This window comes from Rhodofomes roseus, assembly GCF_022264815.1.
Source record: "Rhodofomes roseus strain CIRM-BRFM 1785 chromosome Unknown C8Q71scaffold_6, whole genome shotgun sequence".
Taxonomy (NCBI): Eukaryota; Fungi; Basidiomycota; class Agaricomycetes; order Polyporales; family Fomitopsidaceae; genus Rhodofomes; species Rhodofomes roseus.
This window is the reverse complement of record NW_025952962.1, coordinates 351,794-371,904: the sequence shown is the minus strand read 5'-3', so window position 1 is coordinate 371,904 and position 20,111 is coordinate 351,794. Positions and strand designations below refer to the sequence as shown.

General features: G+C 58.2%; 3 protein-coding genes across 3 annotated transcripts; 1 reads left to right on the top strand and 2 right to left on the bottom strand.

Moving 5' to 3' along the window:
- Positions 1–1,089, bottom strand: C8Q71DRAFT_831333 (uncharacterized protein; the record flags this gene model as incomplete). Its single annotated transcript, XM_047926370.1, has 3 exons — positions 986–1,089; positions 860–921; positions 1–796 (listed from the first exon to the last, which is right to left on the bottom strand). The coding sequence occupies exons 1-3, from the start codon at positions 1,052–1,054 to the stop codon at positions 1–3; spliced, it is 927 nt and encodes a 308-aa protein (XP_047780825.1). The 5' UTR covers positions 1,055–1,089.
- Positions 1,090–2,225: 1,136 nt separating this feature from the next.
- Positions 2,226–3,400, bottom strand: C8Q71DRAFT_905680 (xylose isomerase domain protein TIM barrel; the record flags this gene model as incomplete). Its single annotated transcript, XM_047928903.1, has 1 exon — positions 2,226–3,400. The coding sequence occupies exon 1, from the start codon at positions 3,285–3,287 to the stop codon at positions 2,226–2,228; it is 1,062 nt and encodes a 353-aa protein (XP_047780824.1). The 5' UTR covers positions 3,288–3,400.
- Positions 3,401–10,283: 6,883 nt separating this feature from the next.
- On the top strand, positions 10,284–13,616 carry C8Q71DRAFT_704076 (uncharacterized protein; the record flags this gene model as incomplete). The annotated part of the gene is made up of 12 exons (XM_047920359.1): positions 10,284–10,416; positions 10,473–10,989; positions 11,044–11,419; positions 11,484–11,699; positions 11,738–11,787; positions 11,848–12,112; positions 12,167–12,592; positions 12,669–12,949; positions 12,998–13,030; positions 13,080–13,138; positions 13,203–13,433; positions 13,501–13,616. The coding sequence occupies 12 exons, from the start codon at positions 10,284–10,286 to the stop codon at positions 13,614–13,616; spliced, it is 2,703 nt and encodes a 900-aa protein (XP_047780823.1).
- Between the last annotated feature and the right edge of the window lie 6,495 nt (positions 13,617–20,111).

The following is a 20,111-nucleotide window of genomic DNA, read 5'->3' as shown; positions in this document are numbered from 1 at the left end:
TCAATCACCCCAGCTCTGCGAGATCTTGCCAACGTCCGTGATCTCTATACGGAAGTCCGGCGCCGCCGTCTCTCCTTCTGTATCGGTAGGCGAACCACCTATTGGTGGATGTGGCGTCGACTCTGCCGCGTCGTCTGCCTCCTGCCCGTCCTCACGCACAACACCATTCCCTTCCTTGTCATGCTCACGACCATTCCCCTCCGTTGCCATTGGCGACGCAGCGTCGCTGTTCGCCTCCCCATTCCCATCCCATACCTTCTGCTCCTGCTGACCTTGCCTCGCGGCGCTACCATCGTCGCCAAAGCGGCTGTACCTTCCCCGAGTCACACTCCTTCCACGTCGTGTCCAGATGCCGTTGCCAGGCGCGCCGCGCACGAGGCGGACGTTGAGCACCGGGCGGCAACCATACTCGGGGTCTGCCTCGGGCGGGAGGTAGGAGGCGTCGCCGGGCTGGAGGGACGACGTCGAGCGGCTGGTAGGTATTGACGGGGAGACAGAGGGCTCGCGCGGGGGCGAGTAGGACACACGGCGCTGCGTTGCAGGCTCGAGGTGCGCGGAGGCCGAGCGCGAGCGCGTCGCGGAGCCAGAGGGGTCGTGCAGGGGCCGGTTGTGGAGGTTGAAAGGGAGGGGCGTGTTCACGTTCACCATCTTTCTGTGGAGGGTCGTGTGCACGCGGTGTCGGCGGCGGTGAGTCTGTAAACGAGGTAGGGAGCTGGGGAGGACGCACCCTTCTTTGGCGCGGACAATGGGGCCCAAACGGGCGTTAAGCTGCTGCTGGTCGACGACATACGGTTCCCTGCCACTGCACAAAGGGATGAGTACCAACTGTGCGCGAGTACTGCGCCCGTGGACGACTTACGGGGAAGGCTCATCGGAGGTCGGCGGAATTAGGTGGGTACGTTCGTCGAGGCTTTCGCGTCCCTGTTGCCATACGACCCCTCCGTGATGAGCAGCACATCACTCGAGACACACGGTGAGTACTCACTGGGCTAGATGACCGGCTGCGACGGAGGCAGCAGGCAAAGACGGAGGCGAGGCAGGACGCGGCGGCCATGGCGCAGGCAGAGGCTCGACGGCGGCACAGGCAGGATTTGTACGACGCCCTCCCCGGCGGGGCGCCCGCTTGGCGCCCGCTCGGTGATCCGTACACACGTGTCCAGATCGCCTCCGGTTCCCACGCTTTGTCGCCCTTGTCATGCTCAATTTCAATGCACTGCCCTTCAATTTATCCCCACCGCACTCTCGTCGTAAGGCCGGACATGCACAGCAACATTGCGTTTGTTATTTGTGACAGACGAAGATCGAGGGACAAAGGTCTGAGCGCACCGCAATTCATGACAAGATAAGCCACTAACCCGATTAGTCTTTGTCTGCAGCCATGAGGCTATGGTACCACCGTCACTGCGTTCTCGCTGGCAGAATGTGACGTCAATGTATTTGTTGCGGGAGCAAACCTATGCCACTATGTTGAAATTTGGGCTAGCACTGGTGGGTCCGGTTTGGTATGACATTTTACTGCGCCTCCCTGGTACATACTAGTGTCTAGACCAACCTTGCAGGTCTCGGACGCATCTCACTGATCTCGGTGTGATCCTCGCATAGATCAGGGGGTATTTTGTCGCTGCTCAGTAATCTCGAGCAGGCGCGCAAGACTCGAAGCAGCCAGCGGACGATAACCTGCGCGGACATCCGGACATCACCCCTCACGCCGCCGGTATTCAGTCTTCACTCAGCCATACCCAGAAAACGCTCAGCGTGTCCTTAACGAGCCGGCAGGGAGCCCAGACAAATCCATGCAACTATAACTAACAGGCCATCGCAGCCGGTCAGCTAGATGACTTGACAACTCAATCTGGCGACGCAAAGTCTGCGCACAAGATGGCAGACCCCAGGCGTCCACGCTTACCGGGACATAGCCAGAAGAGTACATTGTCGTCAAAAGTTCTTGCGTCGAGGTCGTCATACACGTCGCACAGCGTTAGTACTATTAGTATGTCTTCCTCTTGTCCAGCCGTCTCGACCGATCCTACCCTCTTACAGGTCAGTGCTTATTGGCAAGTTGTCTGCCCATGACAGTCGATCAGGGGTTCGCAGAAACCTCTGCAACCTCAGAAATATGATGTGCAGTATGATACCCATCGACTGTCGACATTCTGTATTTGCTACAGCAGTATGTGGTCCTCAATACAACGGGCCAACATGCCGCAGAATACCGTGATAAAGCCTCATTTGATGCCCAATATCTTCTTCAGACCATCTGGACCCACCCCGCTCCCGGCAAAGTCATCGAACGACCCGTCCGATACCCGTATGATATGATCCGTGATGAACTGTGCACCCTCCTTCGCACAATCCGCTGGGTGCTTGAAGGCACACTCCGTCTCCAGCACCGCCCACCCCTCGTATCCATACTTCGCCAGCCTCGTGAAGATGCCCTTGAAGTCGACCTGCCCGTCGCCCAGCGCGCGAAAGTGCCCCGCGCGGTCGACCCAGTCTGTGTACCCGCCGTACACGCCCTGCCGCCCGTCCGGAACGAACTCCGCGTCCTTCACGTGCACGACCTTGATGCGGTCGTGGTAGATGTCAATGAACGCGAGGTAGTCGAGCTGCTGCAGCAAGAAATGCGACGGGTCGTAGAGGATGTTCGCGCGCGGGTGGTCGTTGACGTGCTTGAGGAACCGCTCAAACGTCACCCCGTCATGTAGGTCCTCACCCGGGTGGATCTCGTAGCACACATCCACGCCCGCCTCGTCGAACGCGTCGAGGATCGGGAGCCACCGCTTGCCCAGCTCCGCGAACGCCGTGTCCACGAGCCCCGCGGGGCGCTGTGGCCACGGATAGAAATACGGCCACGCCAGTGCGCCCGAGAACGTCGCGTGCGCCTTCAGTCCAAGCCTCCTCGACGCCTTCGCCGCGTCGAAGAGCACACGGCGCGCCCACTCCTCGCGCGCGGCGGTGTCCCCGCGGAACTGCGCAGGCGCGAACCCGTCGAAGAGGACGTCGTACGCGGGGTGCACCGCGATGAGTTGCCCCGCGAGATGCGTCGACAGTTCGGAGATCTCGACGCCGTGCTCCGCGACTGTCGCCTTGAGCGCGTCGCAGTACGCCTGGTCCTCTGCAGCGCGGTGGATGTCGATCAGCCGCGGGTCGACGGGAACTTGCAGTGCCTTGATCCCGAGGGAGGCCGCCCAGGCTGCGAGGCCCTCGAGGGTGTTGTACGGGGGAACGTCACTGAGGTATTGGATGAGGTGGATGGACGGGCCCTTGATCGTGGTTAGCTTGGCCATGATGTCTGTGTATGTGAGTCAAATCGCCGCCGCTGAGCCTGTATCCAGTGAAGACCCCCACTGGTATCCCGGTGAAACGGTTGAGTTCGCTGGTGCAGCTTGGTAAAGCACTGACGTCAGCAGGAGTATATTCGGAGCTCTGTGAATTGTGAGGGCAGCTTCCAGGCGAGATAAAGACGGGTCTTTTCTCATGATATCATGCGATAGGAGTTCGAGATGACGATGCAACTTGAAGCTATAGTAGATCGGCAGACCCTGCCTGACGCTGAACTTGACAATCTATACAATCAGTAGCCCATTTGAGTCAGCAACGTGCAGGAGGAGCTTCGACCCTGCCGAGCAAGATATTCAACAGTACACGGCCGTGGCAACCTACTCATTATACAAGGGTCCACGAAGTTAAAGGTGGTGGCGGATTGGGCGGTGAGTAGCCTCGTGTCTGTTGCGTCATGTCATAGCATACGGCGACTAAGTAAATCCGAGATCCCGCCCAGAGTTCAATGTGCCTCTGCGAGGTACGACACAGATTCCAGATCGACGTAAAACACGATTAAAACGTGCTGCAAGCCGAACGCTGTTTTGATCGATTTGCTGGGGTTTCGAATTGCCTCCGTTGTTACGCGCGCCTCGCTGGGAAGGCATGCACTACGGTTCGAGCGTTCCTCAGAACAGAAAAGGTCAAATTTGACGTGGCTATTTTCGAATGCCATACATACTTTGGATCAGCCCCTGTCATTACCGGGTCCAGGGAACGAAGTAAATATAAGTACGCACTCTGTGCAGCCACACGCATCTTGTAGTATGATCATCCGCCTTCGGTGCCAATTGTTCCCCGCACCACCACGTAGTGATCGACCGCCTCCTCCAGATCATCGGCGCTCGGTGTCTCTCGCAAAGTGTGTATATTATAGTTCCCGAAATGTCGATTCCAACATACCAGATCATCGGGCCGATCCCTCGAGGCGGTAGCTTATTCGGACATAGCGGCGGCGTCGGCTGCTAACCACGGAGGTTGTTGTTGCGCTCGCCGATTATAGTAGCCGGTAGTCGCTGCAAGAGCTCTGGTCGAGGGAGAGCGGATGGCTGGTGCGCAGGGCAAGCCTGCCTTGGTATTCTACCGCTACTTACACACAATAAGTACATGGCTGGCTGTGACATCTGCTCATCAGCTGGTCGACTATTCAGTACGTCTTCGACGCACCTGACCTACATCATCCAGCCAACGTCCCATGACGCACTTACCTATAGAGAACAGTCAGACGATGTCATCCAATGATCCAGCGGCCCGCCCAACTCCTATCCGTACGACGTCTGCTACATGTGCAGCCCAACGAAGACGCGAACTGTGACGTACGGTGGAGCCAAGCCTGCACGCTGCGCTCACGCGGAACCGAAGGCTGGACCTTGTTTGCCTTTAGCCTCTCTTTACTCAATGGTAATATCTGGCCCATCGAGTGCAGACCGCACTTGACGCGGACGTTCAGATGACATGCCAATGCCACGGCCGGATCCTACCATCTTCTCCCGCGCCCCGACCTTCGTTGCGCAGCCTTCATCATTGTCTATACTGCGAAGTCGTCGTCAGAGGTTTATGTGGTAGAGGACTTGCGAGTTCTGAAGTTCCCTGTCGACGGTGTAATGTTGGTCCGTCGACAGATTTAGACAACACCGCGCAAGAGGGGTCATACGATGAGCAATACTGAATAGCATTCATCAGGTGCAACAGTCCGAGCACTGCGTGAGTACTGTTCATGTTGGGAGCTATAGCGCGTGAGGCTGTGGCAGACGGCTACACGGGTACCTCCCCTAGAGGAAAAGCGCAGAATGACGCGGAACATCAGCACTGAAAGAAGGGTCCACGGCGGCCACGTCCTGCTTCCATCGTCAGCTGCGTACCTGCACGATCAGGATCGTCTGTGGACAGCATAGGGAACAACCGACCGTGTAGCCAGACCACGTCCCAAACGAGTGTTCACTGCCACCACGTCCGAGTTTATTTCCTCCGGGAGGGTACGGCGGGAAGCGTTGGCACTGGCCTGGTGCATGCCCTGCTTCTCGAGTCTATCAGGCCAGGCAGCTTCCTGAAAGTGGATCGAAAGTCCAAAAGAAGCAAACGTCATCGGACCGCGAGAACGATTGGAGCACGATGTCGGGCCCGATGTGCGGATGTCCCAGGGCAGAGGGATGATCGCAGACTTGTCTGTCTGTAAAGGCGCCACTGGTGCATGCCCAGAGGCCAAGGCTCCCGATGCGCCCAGATCGCTCAGCGCAAGTGCTGCCTGCACAGTTGTCCCCGCATGGGCCTTGTACGTCCCGCGACTCTGGAGACAAACGTGAACGAGGCGCGCTGCGAGGGCGCCCTTGAGGCAAGAAACTCGAGTTCGCCAATGGCCTTCGGCGTGCATTCACACGGAATGACACCATCCTCTCTTTCTCGTGCCGTCATTGAACTGCTCGATTGAATGTCCAAGAGTCGCGGTGATGCACGCGTCTGCCCGTCGTGTGAAGCGGGTTCCAGTCGTTCACGCAAGACACCTATCGGGACGAATGCATGACAGAGAGTGAGGTCCTGAACAACAGAGATGAGCTCGGGGATTCTCACCATTGCACGTGCCAAACGAGTGCACCAACGTGCACCGTACAGGCCAGCGAGGCCACAGATGAAAACGCGAACGCGGATCCGGTGAGATCAGCGGGCGCAGAGGCTCGGCGAAACCAAGATGAAATCATTATAGACACGTCTGCACCTGCCTTTCAAGGCGAAACGGAGCACCCGGATCGTAATAAGCCTTCCGCATTCTCGGTTACGTATGCGCGCTATGAACGGGAGAACAAGCAAATTGAGTTGGCACGAGTCCAAGGCGTCGCAGCTGCTGCAGGGCCGCTGGCCCTCAAGATTTGCCTAAGGGCCTCAGGCGGGCTCGCCCCTGTCAATGTTCGTGCCCTCTCGGGGGCCGCCATAGACCTGGACATTGGGACACTGAATGCACTAGCATACGAGGTGGTAGAGAGCAAGAGCAGCCGAACGGTACGTTCGGACGGACGTACCGTCGCTACACGTACCCCTTACGTGTACGTGTAGCGTTAGAACCTTCGGAGAAGCCCACCTTGATACATGTCTGTGAGAAGCGTGCCGTGATTTGGCTGAGGAAGACTGACTGAAGGGAGCGTTCCAGCGCGTGATAAGTACGAGATCCGGGCAGGTGGGCCACAGACGACGGCAATCCGCTGCGACGGGCGACTTTGATTGCTGGGTCGATGCGGGCATTAATGGGGATGGCCGCGCACCGGCACTAGGGCGGATGACTGGCCGTAGCTTACCGGGGTCCACATCCGACAATTACCCCGTCGGCCGTATAAGGCATGAATTTAGACGTAGGGTTCTTGACTTCGACACCTCGAGGTTTCCCTCCGGAAAGGAACGGTGAGCGATCCGCGATAGCAAAACGGGCAGCTGAAAATAGGGTTTTAGGATGTTTAGCGAGCAGGTCTTCTGGATGAACAATTTAGTACGCAGCATGTCTGCAGACTGTGTTGGAGCGTGTCGCTCAAATAGGTTTATCGCTGGTACCGACGGGTAGAACCACCCCACGCATACGTCGTGACTGTCGGACGCCGTGACAGAACCCCTGTTGAGTAAACCAGTTGCTCGATTATGAGTACTGACACATACGGGGCTGATGGGTACTGACCAATGTACAGATACGCTGTCTTGCGCGATACGGCTGACGTTGAAGATGCGTTCCGAGACTCGCCGACATTACTCACGAACAACGGCTCATTTCGTAAGAAGAACAACAGCGGACTGCCACACGTCGCGGTGCACGTTCGACGGAGTCGACCCTTGCGCATGATGCGTAACATACACGAACATGCGCGCAGCAGAGAATCGCGTTCCTATGCAACGTTGACCTGCGCACACGGCAATCGTTCAGTAGAGAATGAGTAGGAGGAAGAGAAGACGGACGGCGGTACCGTTCTAGCGTAACGTTGGGACCTAGGACGCGAGGCGCGTGCGATTTGCCAGCAGGTCTTTAGGCAATCGGAAGACCAGCCCCTTTAGCCGACGAGTCGGATACGAGGTACGTTCGTGCGTGGCCCCCCTGAGACGGTGCGCATCGGCGAGTGGCGGCGCGGGTTCGACCGCCCACGCAAACGCTGTTGGCAGCCCTGCACAACGCTCTCCCGACGACGACTGAATGGCGCGTGGGCGCAGCGGGGAGCCGTGGCTGCGCACGATCGCGACTGCGCCCACCCGCACCCGCCACACCCTGGGCGTCGCTGATCATAGCACCTCGCAGTGTGCGGAGATGACACTTCGTGCCTCCCCACGGCCCCAGCCGCGCGTGATCCGGGCCACTGATTGCATCGATCTGTATGTGCCAGGTCAGCGGTTGAGTAAAGAGACTCGCTCTGTTGTGGTCGGTAGATACGATACGGCCTCGACGATCAGGGGACTGGCTGTGCAATCGGACCCTCCTTCCGCGCCGGACCCTCCGTTCTACTTCGTCCGCAGAACATTTGGGGACGTGAACGAGTGTGCGGCTCTGGTCCGGGGTGTTGGGCTCGCCGCGGCCGACGCGCCCGTGCGCGTCCCGCACTGGGCGTAGAACACGGGGAGGCGCCCAGCTCGCATCGGTGGGCTCTCACCAATCGGGCCGCGCCCATACGGGTCGGCGCGCAGCACAGGGGCCAGTGAAGGATTCGTGTCTTCTGACGAGAGCGCAACGAGTTCTTGCCCCAGATCTGTGATGTTGAGGGATACGTCTCAGAGCTGCTGCAGTCGGCTCATGGCTCCAGCGCCCGCTGCTGAACCTGCCTCATCCAGGACAGCCGGCATCGTCGCAGGGAGATAAGGAGCGAAGGCTCGCGCGAAACGAACGTTTGGCATACTGGAAGAGGGTGAAGGTCGGCCTATCGTTCCACATCCCGCAAGCTACTCCGGGCGGAAGGAGCGAGCTCGAGGTCCGAGGGCTTATATGGCAGCGCAGACCCGACGGGGTGGAGCCAGCAGAGATAGCGGCGAACCGCGTTCGCATTGTCGTCCGGAGTAGGGCGACAATGGTCGGCAGTGGCCAGAATTTGCATGTGGGACTGGACGTGCCCAGCGTTGCTGTTTGGGCTACGAAGCGCACATGATAGAGCCCAAGAAACGCCCTGGAATGGAGAACAGTGAGAGCCAGCAAACTATTGTCTGTCACAGCGGACTTGCAATGTAGAGGCTGTGTTGCGCCTTGACCGCGCACCTGAGGTAGAGAGCATATCCTGCCACTGCCGGCGTGGAAGTGTTTGATGCGTACGTGAGGGATCAAATAAAATGAGTAGACGTCCGTAATGGCTTCAGGAACGCGCGGCAAGGTTGGGCGGCGCATCAGCTCAACTGCGTTACATGACAGAGGGTCGAATCTGAGGAGCTTCCTGTTGCGGTTCCTGGGAGCCTAGGCCGAAGTTGGATATGTTATGGCCGCTCAGAAGCAGCGGCTGTTCCAATATCAACGTGATTGATCCGGGCGCGAAGACGTCCGATGGCCTTCTCGATTAGCTGGATATGTCTGGATCGCACTGACAAAAGTCTGGAAGGGGACTGCTGGCCGTGCCGATGCTGGCAGAGGGAGACGCGAGGAAGGGGGGCGTCCGGAGCGGTAGGCAGGAGAGCGCCATCCAGTGGGAAAGAGCGGGCACGGTCGCTCAGCTGGCGGACGGCGAAGCACGGAAATAAGGTCGGCCAGGGCAGTTATGGTAGCGTTCTCCCAGGGCGCGTGTGATGAGGAGAGGTTGCTGGAGAGGTGTCTCGTGGCGTCATGCACGAGGGCTGCGTGTGAGCGCGAGCTGCTGCAGGATCCTCGAGTCGTCGCAGGCTGGCAGGAGCGAAATAAGCTAATAGACGAGTAGCTGATCGAGCGATTGACTGTGCGAACGAACGGGGCGGTGTGCGCGCGGGAACGGGGAGGGCGCACGGTGGTCGCAAATGGCAAGAAAACAGACGCAGTCTTCGCGGGACGCGGTCTTCGCGATGCCGCGGTGGCCTCGAGTGAGCACCTCGAGCCTCGACGCGGCGGCCCAGCCACCGCCGCGTGACGGGGATGGGTGACCAGTGTGACGGAGCGAACAAGGTTTGAAAGCCGACGTGACGGGACGGGGCGCCTGTGCGCTGATCGCAGGAATCTCGGCGGGAGCCGCTGGACCGCCCGTTCGGGAGGTTCCCACAACATATGCTGCTGACAAAGACGCGCCAAATAAGCGTGAACGCCAGAGCCTCGCGGATTTACTTTGCACTTTCCGTCTCCGTCGCACCGCCCGCCCGTCGCCGTCCCCATCCGGCGCGGCTCTCTCGACAACGCTCTCCTGCGCGCCGCTGTGGGTGTATGTCCACGCACGTCGCGGCCTGCACCGCTTTCTGATCACGGCCTCCAGTCAGATCCACGTCTGGCCCGTCGACCGCTGTTGCGAACAATCAGCCCATAACGAGGTACATGCCGTCCCACAATCTGGCTCGTCGTCGCGTCTGACCGTCCGTATCACTGCCAGTCACCGCCAGGTTGGCCCCAGGACGACCCTATTTCGGTCGATCACGACATGCAGGTGCAGCTGGCGCAGTGACGGAGGCCCCACGCTCGCGCCCTTAGATAGGAACTGTATTCGTGCCTAGGTTTGGATGGTGCCAATCCGGTCCAAGCGCAGGTAAGTTCCGAGTCCGAAGGTTACAGGGAATCCCGCGAAGAGACCTCCACGAACTCCTTCTGCCCAAATCCGGACGCACACCATTCCTTCTGCGGATTTGTCACCGAGTGGAAATTTTCCAGACTCTCGGCTTCTAGCAGATCACATCTGCGCGTCTCTCTGAACTCTTTAGCCGTGGGCCCCATGGACGCCCTGGCTTCGTCGGGTTCTCGCGTGGCTTTCATATCTATACACTGCCTTTAGCTGTCCCTCCATGCGCCCCTTGTTCCAACTCCCGCTCGCCAACTCTCCACTTACGCGTCCTTGTCCCCAGACATGGTTGCCAGCTCAAACGGCGAAGTCTACGCCCCCTACACACGCGTCCCGGTCGTCGAGGAGGGCTTCCAGTCGAGTGAGGATGGCTCCGAGCTCCACTCCCCCGTCTACGATGGCTCGTACACACCAGAAGGTGCGTTCGCCGCCCTCCCTCCGCGCATCCGTCTTTTCACGCGTCTGTCCACACAGAACTCCCCTACCAGCTCGGGCGCATGATGCCATACGCGTCCGACGCGCAAATGTACATGCACAGCTGGGACAACGCGCACTACGACGGCCCCGACTATGCCGCCCAGGTGCGCGAGCACCACATGCTCCAAGGCCTACACATCCCCAGCCCATCGCTCGATCCCGATCTCCACCACTCCTTCACGAACGATCTTGCCCTGCACGACCCGACCATGCTCGGGTTCGAAACCCCCGGCACGCGTTTCCATCCGCACGCTCTGACGTCGACAACGGACTACACGTTCGGACTCCCTCAGAGTCGGTTGCCTGACCCACAGTACCACACGCCACACGATGTCCTCCATGATCCGCCCGCCGGCTATTCCTCGCATCATCAAGTATCGATGCCGGCTTCTAACCAAACATCCCAAACGACGGTGGCGCAACCACCAAAGTCGACTTCGCCGAGCGCCACGATGACAGCAGGGCGACCGCCGCGACGGGAAGCCTCAAACGTCGTTATCGCATGTCGGCAATGGTGAGTGGGACTTGTTATCGTTGTCGAACACGACAGCTGACGCGAACATCCCAGTCGCGCTCGTAAGATTCGCTGCGACTCGACGAGACCGGTGTGCCACAACTGCACACGGCGCAACAACGAGTGCGAGTACGACGCCGTTCCCAAGCGCAGAGGCCCGGACAAGCGTCCAGGCACTAGGCAGCGGTCCTGCAAAAAGCGTTCGTCAGACTCCGCGCCGCCCCTAAAGAAGAAGCGCAAGACCGAGGACGACGGTCCCGACCCCATCATCGGTCGTATCAAGCAAGACCCCGCCGAGGTCGAATCCAAAGCCCATGCTCTGTCCTTCGGCTCAATACACGAGAGCAGCTCCACCTCACACTCGTCCTCCTCCCCTCTCGACATCCACGAGCACTCCCGCCACTATGCTCCCGACATGACCTACCCTCGAGTGAGTACCTAGTCACGTTCGGTCGCAGTCACGAGCGTCAACGATGTTCATACAGTCCTCTTAGGACGGTCTGTCGGCGAACTCCCGGCACCATCCTGACTCGCTGGCGTACGCGACTCGGTCCCCCGATACCAAATTGTTTTCGCGAAACGGGGACATTAACGGCGGGCGCCGCCACCATGACGACGACTACTCGAAAGCTACATTCATCCCTCTCTCCCCCTCGGTCGAATACACGCGCAAGACCTGGTGGGACACTCTCCTGCGCGAGCATCAGTACGTGCCGCCGCTCGCTCCGTAGCTCGTCCCCGTATTAAGTGCGCGCCCGCCCGTAGACTGAACGACATCCTGAGTGACCTCAATTTCCTGTATGTATCACTATGCCCTCCGTACGATACCAACGGCCACTGAATTATGTCCCCGCCTAGCCTTACTTCTAGTAGTTACTGGCTCTCGTTTATTCATCTTCCGACGTTCTTTCGTGACCTGCAAGACCCTGCGCAACGCGTGCGCATGCAGCCCGCCTTCATCATGGCCGCCCTCGCAATGGCCACCCTCATGAAATCGAGTGAAATTGAGCACGGCGCGGTGGGAAGGTCTCGCGCTATCATGTACAGGGACGAGGCGCAGTCACTACTGGAGAGTGCTTGCAGCCAACAACTGGTCGACTATACCCTCGCCGAGGCTGCATTGGTGCGTTTTCTCGAAGTTCAATTTTTGCCGAGTGGCTCACTGTGCGCATCCTAGCTCCTGGCGCTCTTCGAGACGTCCTGCCACCCGCAGTACAACACGGAGAGAGCGAGCTGCTCGTTGCAGTTCCTCGACCGCATCGTCGGCGTGCTCTCCCTCACATTCATCGACCGGCACGACGCCGACGTGTCCATATTTTCCTCCCGCTCAGCGCCTGTCGTGTACATGCCCGACAACTACCGCCCGCCGAAGAAATGCTGCTGCGTCGCCTCGCCGCAGAGCATCCCGGGCGGCGGCGAGGGCTACCACCCCTACTCGCAGATCATCCCGCCCTGGAACCCCAGCTGGTCCGAGGCGGAGATCCGCAAGGAGGAGTGCCGCAGGCTGTGCTGGGTCGCGCTCGCCCTCGTCGCCAACCACACGCTGCAATGCTCTGCCTTCCACGTCGAGCCCATGCGATTCTTCCTGTCAGACCCGGCGAATGTGCGTGTCCTTCTCTGATGCGCGATCCTTCAATCTGTCAGTGTGTGTCTGTTTCTCATGCTAAATCTTCGTGCAGTTCGCGCTGCTGTTCCCGGGCGAGGCCTACGAACGTGCCCTGGGCCACGAACAGCTCTACGGGCAGTCGCCGAAGGACTCCGTCTGGGCTGTGTACTGTCGGAGCATGCTGCTGTGGAGCAGCAGCATCCGCCCGCCTGATGACCGTTGGTCATCCGAGCACCGAACAAGGTTCACTCTGGACATCCTCGCCGAGACGCACGTCGTGCAGTCGGCGCTCGACATGCACCAATGCAGTGTGGACAGTACGCTGCTGGACGTGTGTAGGGAGTTTCTCTACAAGTATGTCTACCGGTTGTCCTTCGCCGCTCCACCGCTGACCTCATGCAGCACGCAGCTCACTGCCACGTATGAATTGCGGCGGTGAGTCCGTCTTCGATTTGTCATCAGCGTACCTGGCTCATCGTCTTAGCAGGCTACAGGACGTCGATAGCGCGGCTGCGTTCGACCGCCGACAGGCAGAAGAGTGGCGTGAGTACCGTTGGAATCGGCTATTCAGGGGCGGGGTTCTCATTGCTGACGCACATTGCAATAGTGTACTATCAGGAGCAGATAGCGAAAGGCGTCAAGGCGGCTGTGCTTCAGCTGGGTGAGGCTCCTGGACACCTATTGTCGAGGCGCCCATTCCAGGTGAACTGGATAGCCACGCAAGTCATGATCTGTCTGTCGCTCTGGAACTACGACCGCTCGCTCGTGCACGCGCTGGAGCTGGCGAAGTCGTTCCTCATCCCGCTCGACGTGCTCAACGCCCTGTGGCCTTCGACAGGTACGCCCCGCCGCTTTCTTAATCCGACTTATCAGCCGGAACAATACTGACGGTGGTCCGGATTTAGTGCAACGGGCACGGCGGGACGAGCTCCGCCAGCGCCTTGAGGAGGCGTGTGTTTCGGCGCGTCTGCCACCTCCCCTCCCGGCCGAGCTCACACTGCCGCCAATTCTGCGAGCATGATAGGCTGGTCCACGCTTCGTGCCTTCCTTCTCTCCATTCATCGATATGCGCGCGTTGCGTTCACTTCCATTCGTTACTTACTCATACACGGCAGTCTGTATATCTCTTACTACGTGGTTTCCCCATTTGGAAGCGCTGTCCCCTAGTCTCGTCCACTTCTCTGTAGCCTACGTACTGTATCGGGTCTCCTCCTCTATTCATCTTCATAGCCGGTATAATCTGCTCTCGGGCTCATACATACGACTTCGGGTTATTTGGCTCCCCCTAGTTTGCTGGTGTACATGCAGGTGCTTGCTTGTCGTCGTCGTCTGGTTCTGGCTGCGTCAGTATCATGTCATTCAGCATTGCCAATCCATCTTCATAGAGATTGCTACCTTGTGCTCCGCGCAGATGGAAGTGACAATTCATTCCCGAGGAGGGGGATCCGACTTTACAATACTCCGGTGAAATGTAGAGTGTATCTTGATGCACAACAATAACGGTGGCCTGGTATGGAACTCCCTTTGCGCGCAAACCTTCGCAGCGTTGCTATGGAAGTCTTGTGTCCAACAGCCTTGTTGTTCAAACGTTCACCGTGCATGTTCAAGATAGGGGAGTAGATATCGTGCCCGCGGCCGACAAGAGCTTATCGGAGACTGCGCCTCTACTATCGGGATGAGGCGATGCCCTTACGACAAACGCACAGGCGTTGTACGTGAGCTGTCACGCAGCGCGGGCGGCAGCTACGTCTTCCTCTCGTAACAAGAACAGGCCGTCTCCCAGCATGTGTTGATTGCGTTCGCGATTGAGAATAAGCTATTTCAAACCTGCCAGCAGTGCCCAGCGCGGCGAGTGATGCTCCGTATGCGTCTTGCATAGGCCCGGAAATAGTGTCGCGGGCGTGCGTGCGAGTGTACCGATCGTCGATTGGCCGATCGCAGCGTAAAGATAATTCTGCAGGTGAAGTGCAGTCCGGCGATTTGGCCTGCCCTGGTGTACACAGCACAGGCGCATGCCACGTCGGTCGCTGGCAGGGTGCATCCCCGGAGATGAGTGTTTAAGTTGTTCAGTGGCGCTCACCAGTGTGGACACTACTACATGTGGAAGCGAAGATACTGGGAAACAGGGCTGTTCAATCTGATCAGGTACTTGTGGTACTACATGTGTGATATGGCTTTCATCTATCAGCCAGAACCAGCAAGCAGCTCTAGCCACAGGTATGCATGCATTTCAGCACCCGCAGCGAGTGATCTAAGATTGAAATGGCATAGTCCCTGCATTATAGGTACGGTATGCAAATACCTTCACCGACAGTGGCGGCCCGGGGCGCTAATGCGCTCGTAGTCTCCTATCGGAATCGTCAGGATTTAAGTTGCTCAGAGCCACGGCATCGAAGAGGTGTTTCGTCGCTCACCGACACGTAATAGCATGGCAGAACGTACGGATGTAGATGCGGCGTCGGTCAAGATCGTCCTGTAGATCTCATCGGTAGCTGTGATCGACGGCCCCGACGGAAGCTTTTCTCGCACCGCCACCTGTTCGATCGCCAGCGCCACCCAGCGGCGGGTTTCAGTTCGATGGCGTACCAGGCGTCGAATGCGATGTCTTGAGATGGTCGAGGGTATTGTCCTACGTATCATCAATAGTGCATTTTGCTCGGACAATATCAAAGACCCTCAGGTCCGTGATTTAGTACAACTTGGGGCAGCTTAGTACTAGTATTCCGCCGGCTCGCCCTGGCATAGAAGAGAGGTTCTTCCTTGCAGCCTAGTACCGTCGCAGCGCTAACACCATAGTACGCGGGTGGAGGTCACTGCAGTGTACAGGCTGCTACGTCCATGTCTACTACTACAACATACGACCAGTGGCAACAACAGAGTATTTTAACTCTAGCATTTGGGTTAAAGACGCCGTAGGGAGTCTTACAGGTGTGAAGGGTGGTCAGTACATACCTAAAGGCAGGATTGCGCGCCACTCGAGTGCAACCATATATTCCGAGATGGCAGTTTGCGGATGCGGAGGAAGACGACACTAGGGTGAACCTTGCAGAGAACAGACTGGCCGCAGCGGGTCCCCTGAAAACGGAAAACCCTCACATCAGTGAAGGGCGGACGTCCTTTCCAAAAGGTGTGCCGTCCTAGTGGCATCCATGCAGCGCTCCAATTGCCGACATTCACCTATTCGAGTTAACATCCAATAATATATCTCAAGAGGACCCAGCGGCGACAGGCGGTATCAACGGCAACAGCACGATTGCACTCGCATATCAAGTTAGGCACTGGCAGTATGTACTGTGCACGCATAAATCCAGGTTGTTTCGGGGCCGGAGAGCAAGGTCAGAGCTGTGACACGGCGGCGGGGCTTTCGTGCGATCAAATAGCGACGCTGCCTCTCCCTTCGAGTTGTCGATCTGTTTTGAATGGCGCATCTCGTCAGTCAGTCGATCATCGGAGGGCGCATGAGCCCACATCACCTGAGCAACACGTCGTAAGCACGGTCAGTATCATCTTCCTTCACAATTATGCGACGCTCGGCGTCTCGACTCCGCTTATCTTGCAACAGCTTGATACAGCATTTCTTGATACCGCGGCATCACAGAGAAATGGAATATCAAGCCTACCAGCTCTCAGCCTTCGTCTTCGCGAAGGTAGACACACATCGGCGAGCCGCGTGCTACTAGACTGTCCTACATAAAGCCGCGCGGCGTAGGATAAGCGACTCATCAGCTCTTCTGGACCGATATCAAGTGAGCATATCCATGGCCTACCACTGTGCCGTCGCTATAAGGGGACTTGCGAACAACGTTGGTCATAAAGTTGGATGCGTGTCCCGCCGCCTGACAAACATAGACGTTGCGTGTGCTTTGTCAATATTTATATGATTAAGTAGCGTCGGACCTCGGGAGAAGTGCGGTTCTCTAGGGTGGACTCGGGAGGCAAACTCAGCACAAGACGCCACCTTGCAAATCAAGCATTGTCACCCTCGTACTGAGGTGCGGAGATCTCGCTTCGTCTGCGCGGTGCGTGAGACGGATTACGCCGACATTACCAAGCGGCTCGGAGCGGAATTCGAGGCGTACCATATTATATTCGCGCCGTCGTTGGGCCGTGGCTGCGGTGCTCGATTACACCGCATCATCATGCATTTAATTCAGATTGCTTTAGAGAGATACAGTTGAGTATCGTACCCACTCACAACGCATTTCCGGGAAAGACGACTCCTTAGAGAGCTGTGATGAATCCGAGGAGTAGTCAGTCCAACATCTAGCAGGCGATATGCCACTTACTACATTCTCTTTTCGACCAGCTTCTTGCTCGAGAACTCAGGAAGCATTGCTAGAGTGTGAATATCGCGACACGGCCAATAAACACGGAGTCGGAGAAGCAAGAGAGGAAAGGCAGTGCACACACCTCGACTAGACATCGAAGCTGGAGCTCAAAGAAGACTCCCGCCGCCGGGTGAGTATCAGCAACACCCATTTCGCCCGCAGCCAGTTCTTTCTCCGCCTTCCTTTCGTATCGCACCGCCGGAGCATAGCGCAGAAACACCTCACCCCTGGCCCCTCCTTCACCGCGACAATGAGGGCCCCTGATAAGGTACACCAAGTGAGAAACCAGGAGGAGCTGGAACACGACTGAATTGTCACGCACCGCTGCATCCATACATCCACCCTCTTCTGCACCCGTTCATTATCACCGTCCCAGGACTCCCCGGCGTCGGCTCGGGGGCACATCCTTAACGGTGGTGGTCTCGGGAGGGAGCACGTCCGTAGATGGGAACGAAATGTATGGACTAGCGTAACGGATTCGGAGCTCACGCGATTCGCTGCGCGTAGTCTGATCACGCAGGATATCATGGCTCCCCAGGCGGGGCCGAAGGCATAATAAGAAACCAGAGTAGCCCGAAACCATCCACCCCGATGGTGTACAGATTTTTCCGGATCTGTTCAACGCATAAAATGATCCAGATACACGGGATGTCAGCACGCTGAAGACAAAAACCTTTGGAAAGGCGGATGCTCGCATCCAGGCCGCGTCCGTGGAGTACTTTGCTTGTAGTAATTGGCTCGCGCGAGGGAGAGTCCCTCCAACGACACGATCCTACTCACGGGCAAACATCAAACCGTTCTGGCGACCGTCCGCCCAAATGACGAGCTCGCGAACGACGGGGTACCGCAAGAATTTTACCATTCAGGGCATACCCTTCTCGGTAGAAGCGATCTGCAGAAGAGGGGCTACGAGCGACTGAATACCAAATCCTCCCCCAGGCTCAGGCTGCCGGGCGAGCCGAGCAGCGCGAAGTCCCAGAGGTTCGTGCTTGGCGGATCCAGAGGGAACCCCCTGCCCCGAATCGGACACGTATGCGCAGGGTGAAGGTGGCCCCGCACGCCTCGAGCGTGCGAGAACTCAGTGGATGGAGGATGGAGAAGGGTTCTGCGTCCGGGTCGAGCGACGAGAATAGCTTGCAGCTGGACTCCGAGTCTGCCAGTGCGCTCCTCCGAGTCAACGTTCTCCCTGTGGCACCTTCGCGCGCGGCGGCATGATACGGGCGAACACTGGTGGGGACCCGTCAAGCAAGCTGTGGCAGATACAGAAGCACGGGATCCCACCGACATTGATACCGTTCGGCATTCGTACACGCCCTTCATCTCAGGCTCCAAAGCCTTCGGCGCGCGCCGCCCGGCCTTGCGCCAGTTCATCGCGCTGTTGCGCACACGAGGCACGCCGGTACCGTCCGCGGCGGCATACACCCTGCTGGTGACAGGGTACACCGACTAAGTACTACCTGGGCATTGGCCGCCTCGAGGTCCCCGTAGTACGCAGCGCCACGATTGAATGTACTAAGACATCCACTGATTGTCTACTGAAGACACTGATTCGGTGACGGCGAGGTATTGCCGGACAAAGGCGTTCGCCGGCCACGAGGCTACGCACCATCGGCACGGGATACGAGCTGGCGTTCGTTCGAGCTTGCCCATAGACTTGCACCGGCGGGTTGTTGGTGCTACCTATGTCCGATGTGCGATTCTAGAATAGTGGATGTGCGATTAGAACCATCGTCACAAAGAGGTCATAGCCATGACATTGATTACGCATATACGCACTGTAGTCACATTGACCGGATGTCTTCCATGCTGCAACCTATTCAGGCAGGATGAATGCTTCCGAAGCAACAATGTCAAAACCAGTCCCAGACTGAGCGTGACAAGATTCTACCAACAAGGTGGTTCCAAAATCAGGCCAACAGGAAGGAGAAGACAGTCCAGGGTGCACTTCTGCTTCGGGCCTCGCAATCCGCGATCATCCCTGGCCTGTTCAAATGGCTCAAAACGGGTGATCGTCTCAGTCGCGGGGGTCGTCACGGTCAGGCGGACTGCCTAAGGATGTCCTGTCGTGCTGAACAAGGCCGCGGGGCACACGGACGCAACATGGACGCGTCTTCTGACTTTTCCTGCCGCAGCCTAAGTAGGTGCATCGCATTGTCAGAAGCTTGAAATCTTCAATTGCTGAATTGGGCTTATGTCCGATCGCGGGATGCGCTCCGGACGGATCCCAGACACAATGTGCTAGCCTAGCGAGTCTGGCCGCCTGTCGGGCCTCGGGACAAACGTGGTTAGTCCAGGGTTCGCGGACATAATCAATGAATGCCATGAAGACGAACCTCGGGGTCGGAACAGCAACTTCTGGGCGACCGCAGATGGGCCCCCAAAGGGCGCCAGGGCCGCAGTTGGCAGAAGGTAGGGAACCGCTACATACTTATGGAGAACCCTGAGGCAGCCGCCCCGCGAATGCCAGTGCCAGTGCGTCTGCATGAGCGCACGTGTGATTCTACTGTGCTGTAGACACGCGTAGGACGCGTCAAGTTGAGACTACTACCGGTACTACTTAGATGTGCGCGACCTTCGCATGCGCTCATACCCCAGTAAGTAATTAGCAGCGCGAGGCGTTGTCATGCCTCGTTAACGCTGCTTCTGCAAGGTTGAGTCTCAAAATTCAGATGTTGATGGGCCTGGCAGACGCAGCTTCTCGCTGAGACCCTGACGCCATGCCTAAAACGAACCGATCCTCGAATCGAACGCAACATCCACCGCGCAGCCCACCCGGCGGGAAACATCGCGCTTCTGATGCGGCGCGCGCGAAGCCCGGACTGCGGGGGCGGGGTGGGGACGCGCGCCAAGTCGCGCAGTGACGGAGACTGACGACCGCGCGCAAGCCACAGACGCGAATCTTCGATCCGAAGGGCAGCGCATCATATCGCCGCCGTCGGTGCCCGCGTGCCTGGCGCGGCGGCTGGTGCGCCCGCCTGCCTTTTCCGGCGCCGCGTTTACGTCCACAGACCGTCATCCGCGACACACCCCGCGATCGCACCCGCGTACGCGCGCAGAGGGCGGCGACCTAGAAAAAGCGGGCGGAAAATGCGCGCGCAATATATCAGATCTCCAGAGCTACTTAGCTCGAGCTTGGAGCTCCGAGTCCGGGGCGATCGCACGCTCTGAGTCGGAAGGCTTGATGCCGG